Source organism: Trifolium pratense, linkage group LG7, assembly GCF_020283565.1.
Source record: "Trifolium pratense cultivar HEN17-A07 linkage group LG7, ARS_RC_1.1, whole genome shotgun sequence".
Classification (NCBI taxonomy): Eukaryota; Viridiplantae; Streptophyta; class Magnoliopsida; order Fabales; family Fabaceae; genus Trifolium; species Trifolium pratense.
This window is the reverse complement of record NC_060065.1, coordinates 48,544,671-48,551,946: the sequence shown is the minus strand read 5'-3', so window position 1 is coordinate 48,551,946 and position 7,276 is coordinate 48,544,671. Positions and strand designations below refer to the sequence as shown.

At 32.0% G+C, this 7,276-nt stretch overlaps 1 protein-coding gene and 1 non-coding gene across 2 annotated transcripts; both read left to right on the top strand.

Annotated features, from left to right (window-relative positions):
• Nucleotides 1–2,990: 2,990 nt before the first annotated feature.
• On the top strand, nt 2,991–5,762 carry LOC123899194 (autophagy-related protein 8C-like). The gene is made up of 6 exons (XM_045950266.1): nt 2,991–3,145; nt 3,238–3,284; nt 4,120–4,175; nt 4,266–4,318; nt 5,230–5,348; nt 5,467–5,762. The coding sequence occupies exons 2-6, from the start codon at nt 3,248–3,250 to the stop codon at nt 5,562–5,564; spliced, it is 363 nt and encodes a 120-aa protein (XP_045806222.1). The 5' UTR covers nt 2,991–3,145; nt 3,238–3,247; the 3' UTR covers nt 5,565–5,762.
• Nucleotides 5,763–7,144: 1,382 nt separating this feature from the next.
• On the top strand, nt 7,145–7,218 carry TRNAN-GUU. The gene has a single exon. It is a non-coding gene; the product is annotated as a tRNA-Asn (tRNA).
• The last annotated feature ends 58 nt before the right edge of the window (nt 7,219–7,276 follow it).

Sequence of the window (7,276 nt, the reverse complement as noted above, 5' to 3'; positions counted from 1 at the left end):
AAAACAAACAAAGGAAGTGTTGAGAATGAATAGTGTGAGGTGCAGGATTTTGGAGGATGACAATACAATGAAATTATTATTTTTTGACTATACAATACAAATGAAATTATTAAACACTTATTAAACACTTCTGAGTATTATGTAGCATTCACGCGTACCGGCAGCTTCTTTCATCGTTTCATCAACTATTGTCTATTTGTTCATGGCCACACAAATGGCACGTTCCGACAGGCTCACAATGACACAACATAACACCTTTCTTTAATAGGGAAATTCGGTATAGTCAGCACCTCTAGACCGTCCAATCTTTCGGATTTTTAGGATAGATTTTTATCATATTTAATTTGAAGTTCAAAATTTTAATGTTGAAATCATAGTCAATTGTATGACTACATCAATATTCGAGTGTGCTCAAGTTTAATCTTAAAAATCATAGCTAATTGCGTGATTGTATCAATATTTTTCACACTAACTTAGCTCACAAATCTTCGTGAGCTTAATTTAGTTAGTATGAACATTGCATTTTATATGCAGGAGTCGAAGTTCGAATCTCGGACATATGCAACTTAGCTCACAAGTTGATCCTCACACAGGGGCGGCCTAGGCCCATGGGCGACATGAGCCGTGGCACAAGGTCTCTTAAAAATGAGGGCCCCAAAATTTTTTTTATAGGGTAGTAGTATTAGTAAGTTAGGGAGTGTAAAAATTAATTATTTATGTTAGAAAATGTTGTAAGGGCAGTAAGGCCCAGCCCAACCTGTTTTTCTAAGAAAAAAAAGTTATTTTTTTTTTTATTAAAGGTCCACTTTCATATTTCGCACAGAGCCTCCAAAAACTCGGTGACGCCATTGTCCTCACATGGAGATATATGGCAGAATCACGAGTTAAACAACATACTTATGTCTTGATGTCTTCATAATAAATGTAGGTACAAGAGGTTGGAAATTCAATGGATTTGTTTTAGACATGAAAGATGGATAGAGTACACAGGGTTTAGACATGAAAGATGGACGAATTGTACTTTGCACCGAAGATTAGTGTAGGTCCGCTAAAAACGAAGTTTTTCTATTTTTTACAACATTGAAGGTAAAAGTTACAGGTAGTTAAAATTGGATTTCTAAAGCATAAAGGTAAAAATAAAATTGTCTTGTGTGTGTTTGGTTTGACGGTGATTAAAATTAAGTTTGATAGAATTGAGTTTGGTTAAAAATAAGTTCAGTGTTAATTAAGTGATTTATGTTTGGATACCTTTATGTTAGAAGTGATTTGTATGAAAAATGTTGTTCGGATACTTTGTGCCAAAAAATTACTTTTAGGTGTGTAAATGACCAAAATGGGTTTTAACATGTGTGTGTATCAATTTTTTATTCAATTTTAGTTAAATATTTTTCTTCAGATTTTTTTTAGTTAAATATTTAAATTTATGTAGTATAATTTTTTAAATAATTATTCTTCAACTTAAAAAATAATAAATACAAATGTTCACGATCTTGCAAATTGGTCACTAAAGAAACTCAAAAATGAAAAAGAATAAGAATTCCTAAAGGTATAATACAAATTTCCCTATAATCAAAGGTACACCTTAATACTAAAATAAGCATACTAATACTTATTTTTAAGCATCACAAGATATCTCTATGTTGAATACTTAAAACTACGGCGAGGTCAAAAAATTTTGAGTGTTACACAAGTCATTTGCGAAGATTCACTTTTCAACCCCATCCTAATATGTTTCCATTGTCAAGTTAGCACAATTATTACATCCACTTTGAGCACTCGCGAGCTTTCAGCCGAAACACTTTCATCATCCTTTGATGTTGCGACCATCACTTGAACCATCAAACATAGTGAAAGGTCTGGAAGGAATAACATACCTTGCAAAGCATCCTGCCACTTCCCTCCATCCTAATAACGTTTCCTTTTATCCTCTGCCAAAATCGCCAAATACATGTACAAACTTGTTTATGCTAGTTATCCCTTTGGCGTGAATTGTTTTTCATTTTAGTGACGACCAAGAATACTATTGTGTTGTTTGATAAATAGTGTCTATTAAAATCAACATTTTGAAAAATCATTAGCATATAGGTCTTTCTATGTCTAATTTCAATGTTAGTATTTTTTCCCCAACTCTTTAATTGACTTATGATCAAAGGGTTAAGTTAGACAATTTCAAGATCACCTATAGTTGAATTGTACATGAAGAAGTTAATAAAATGATTCATAAATGTATATGCACAAAGACTTTTGCATCTTAGGTTAAGGTCTAGACGGGTTTAATTATGTTACTTATAAGGACCAAAAAAGCCTAGTCTAATTATTTTATTGGCTGCATAAACAGTTGGAATGATTATTCAGCCCTACTAAAAGTCTGTCATCATGTACACGAAACTTCATATTGGATGACATCTCATCTTAGTATCAGAGCATCTAGAAGCACCAACACACTTTTCACCTTTCTATCTATTTGAAGTATATGCATATAACACAAGTACTAGAACACCTAATCATTCATAAGGGACCGGGATTCTATGCAGTAAAAAATACATGCAGTCATGCAGTCATGTCTTGCATGCCTTTAGATTAAATTTTGATGGTCCAATTTTAAAAATGAATGTCTAAGATTCACCTGCAGTCAAATAGTGACTGCAGGAAATCCATTTCCAATATAAAGGGAACGTTCAAATAAGATATGAAAATTTGTGTATCCCAAATTCAATTATGCATTCATACATAACAACAATCAGAAACTTATCACTTTGGAGCCACACTATAAATACGGGGTCTTCTCTCAAGTATGTTCTCAAAGTTAATTCATTAACTTCGAAGGAATATACGATGAATACAAACATGGGAGAAAGTAGAAACAACCTATATAGTAGTATTTTTTTTTTCTTTTAGAGGGAGCAAATTGTGCTGAAAAGAAATAGGTCCAATATTATTTTTGAGAAATTAAAAAAAGTATAATATTGTTAGGGATAATTTAATTAAATATATTTTGGCATATGAGGTGTCCTTGAAATTGAGGCTTGTACGTATCCTAATAACCAAAATCCCAAAATCTTGTTTCAACAATCAATCAGAGACAAAAGATTTTTCTTTCCCCTTTGCTTCTTCTTCTAGGGATTCTCTCTTCTCAACCCTTTCGGTAAACAATCCTTTTCATTCTTCTTTATATATATTTCCTTTTCCGTTCTTTGATTCATCGATCGTTATTCGCTAACCCTAATTCTTTTGCAGAATTATCATTATGGCTAAGAGTTCGTTCAAGATGGAACACCCCCTTGGTTCGTTCTTTTTTTCCTTTTGATTTTGTGGGGGTAACTTGATGATACGATTTATAGATTTTATGTTTTGATTAATCGGTTTGAATTTCACGTGGTTAGATAAATATAAGATATTTTATTTGTTGAATTTTTAATTTGTTTTATAGTTTGGAATGTGAAATTAGGGTTTTACTTTTATCCATCATGATCATCATCTGAATTTTATTGTGTAAAGTTGGAAATTTGGCTGTAAAATATTTGTAAATTGAATCCTAATTTCGTTCGAATGGAGTTAACCGTCATGTTAGTTCGGATATATGTGATGCGCTGCTGCTATAGTTCTTGAATGTATAGAAATTGTAAATACATCTTTTGTTAAATTGTTGGTAACTTTATGGACCAAATTGACTCGAGAAGAGACATTTGAGGACTAAGCTAAAAAAAGAAACAGACACATTCGATGTTTTTGTAATTCTGGTACATTCAAGGACTATTGTGACAGCAGTATCACAAATTGGAGGATCAAGATGATAGTTTACTCGCAAAAGAAGATAATGTTTTACACAATTAGGTGTGGAATTTTTTGTACTGATTTTTGTGTGTCTCTGTTTAGCTGAGTTGTAAGCAATGAACTAAGGTGTAGTGTTTGAGTGAATGTACTATTTTGTATTGTTTTTTAAGTTATGCTAGTTTGTGATCTAATTTGATTCTTCTTTGTAATGGAAGTTGATTGTTGATGCCTGAATTATAACATTGTTTTTCCTCTACGGGATGATGTGAATTGTTTGTGTGTGTCTATTATTTTTGTGTTACCAACTTATCTTCTCTGATTTGTACTGCAAACTTTACGTGTTAGAGAGGAGGCAGGCTGAAGCAGCTCGCATAAGGGAGAAGTATCCCGATAGAATTCCAGTAAGTTATTTATTTATTTATCAATCTTCACTGTTTTGTGTACATATGTCATGATCTTTTAAATTAATTTTGTTGATCTTTTGATTGCAGGTAATTGTTGAAAGGGCTGAGAAGAGTGATGTTCCAGATATTGATAAGAAAAAGTATGAGTTTTTGCATTGTTTATGAATATGAACTCTATATTTTGTTTATAAGTATTATTACCTGTTACCTGTTTCGGTATGAGTTCTAATTGATTTTCCATATATGTTGGTTGTATCAAACTTAATTGCTCATAACCTTGCAAACCTTGACATCTTATTTCACTTGGTTGAATTATGATCACTTTAAGTTAGAGTGTTAGACAAGAATCTTGATTAATTTCTAGCACAGAAAACAGAGGCAAAAACCTTGTATTCTTATATCTGCTTTATTGTTCTAATGAATATGAAAAACTCAATCTCAAAATTAGTTGGTGAATAAAAGGTCACTGCTAACCAAATTATATTAGATGCTTTTATGGATGCATTCATATGAAATCCCTCTAATATATTTGATCAACAACAAAAGAGGGATCTTGGTTTAGGCTTCAGTGATAACAAATTGACAATTGAAAGTAAATGTTGAAACTTGAAATCATTTTTTTGACAAAGAAACTTGAAATCCTGTGTCAAAAATATCGATTAAAGTTACATATATCTGCACCCTTTGTTATGTTTCAACTTACATTACTCATGCTTATGATTTCTTGTCCTCCAACAATTTTTTGGGTTAGTTGCACATCCTATGATTTCTTGTCCTCCAACAATTTTTTGGGTTAGTTGCACATCCTTCAATCTTCATTACTGAATTCTAAAAATATTGGAGGTTGGGCAACTCTCCCTTGTCCTCATCACACACACCCTCCCAAAGTTGAAGGAGAAAATAAGTAGCAAAAGTGACTGTTGAACAAGGACCTCTAGTAGAGATGAGATGAGCATATCTAGTATGACATTAGTAAATTTTTATGCAATAAATTAGTATTTGTGGTATATTATCCTCTTTATTCATTGTGCATCGCTTTTGATGATTGTAGGTATTTGGTTCCTGCTGATCTAACTGTAGGCCAGTTTGTGTATGTGGTGCGTAAGAGAATCAAATTGAGTCCTGAGAAGGCTATCTTCATTTTTGTGAAGAACATTTTGCCGCCAACAGGTAATATATATGAATGGTAGTTGTTGATACTTGATGGTATTAGTAATACTATCATTTGCTTAATGGTGGTTAACTTGGTAGTTAATTTTGTGACTTAATGTTTTTTCTCTTCATGCAGCTGCTATGATGTCTGCAATATATGAGGAAAACAAGGATGAAGATGGATTCCTCTATATGACTTATAGTGGGGAGAACACTTTTGGGATTTTAATATGAAATATTCACAAGGGCAAGGATGTAAATAGAACTTAAAATTATCCTATGTGAAACCGTTAAGCTTTGATGTTGACATTTTATCGTGAAGTTTATGACCTGATTTATGACAATCCTTATCTAATTTGCAACTAGTTGAAAATGACCTTTATGTTTGTATTAAATTTAAAATTGCAAATTGTTGAGGTTTATTTCATTAAACACGTCTATCTAATGCCATAATCTGGGGACAATGATTTATTTTAGTCCAATGATGCAAAGTTATCATCTCGTGGTTATTGGGAGTATATAGTTGCAAAATAAGGTTATGTTATAAGACATTAGAAGGAAGAACATAAATAAAATGTTTTTAATTACCTTAATTTGAAGGGTAGTTTTATTAAATTTCAAATCATCAAGGAAGGTTGAATTACCATTATTTCCAAAATTTTAGAAAGTACATTAGTCAGGAATTTTCTATATTGGTAAAAAAAAAAAAAATCATTGTCTCGTGCGTTTTACACGTGTTTGATAATTTAAGATAACCACAAGTCGGTTTTTTTTTTAATAGCCACGCCTAATTTTTACCTTCTTTGTTGACAACCTTTGAAAATCTGAAAATACTTTATTGAATAAAGTCAATAAACAATTAATTTGGTCTTTGAAGAATGAACTAACAAATTTTAATTTGGAGAGAGATTGCTTGGTTCATGGACTAAATTAATTATTTATTCACACTATTTGGTATGGTGCAAAGTGAACTATACTATACTACTCGTCCCAAAATATAAGCAAAAAGTGGTCAACAAAAAGTGATGAATTTGGTTTAAAATTTAGTCCAGATACATTCACTTTTGTTGACCCATTTTTGCTTATATTTTGGGACGGAGGGAGTATATACTTTACCCAAGAATATTAAGATGCATAAAGAGTATAGGTTAGAGTGGCTTTCCCGAGTTAAAAAGGTATAGTGGAATTTTTGAACGAACACTTCAAATTTGTATGCTAGTGCTTTTCGGTAAGGCTGGTTCAATTAGTCCTTCTCCAATTAGCATCTCGCCCGATCGTCTACTGAGTGAATAGTTGCAAGTGCTAATTCAAGCCTTCTGAATGAGAAGCTTTGGAACAACAAGAAGATCTTGCGTCTTACGGTTACGCTCACTTGGTAGACTCTCTCCTTAGAAATGATAAAACCATTTTAATAAAAAAATTAATACAACTTATCCATATGATATAACACAAAATAATTATTATTTTTATATAAAGGTCAGTGTAGTCCAAAAGCATCATTGTAGAAACTTGACATTGGCACCCCAAGCACCACCAAATACCAATCATTTGCAGCACAACACACAAAATTTTATTGAAAACACTACTAAAATTCTTGTCCAATTGTGAAATCTCATATTGAACTCAAAGTGAATGTGTCTAGCCAAACAATAGTTGAATTAAAAGTTAAAACTTATGAATGATAATCATGTTATTGGTAATATAATGATTTTTGTATTATATAATGAATTAAAAGTTGAAATATTGTAACATGTGGTAGTGTAGCGTTATTACGTTTAGTATTTAATCAATGCTTGTGTCACTCTAATCAAGAAGCTGGAATAGCTCAGTTGGTTAGAGCGTGTGGCTGTTAACCACAAGGTCGGAGGTTCAACCCCTCCTTCTAGCGTCTTATTTTGTTTTTTAAATTTATTATAGCGTGTCCTTGTTTCATTACCGTCAGATAT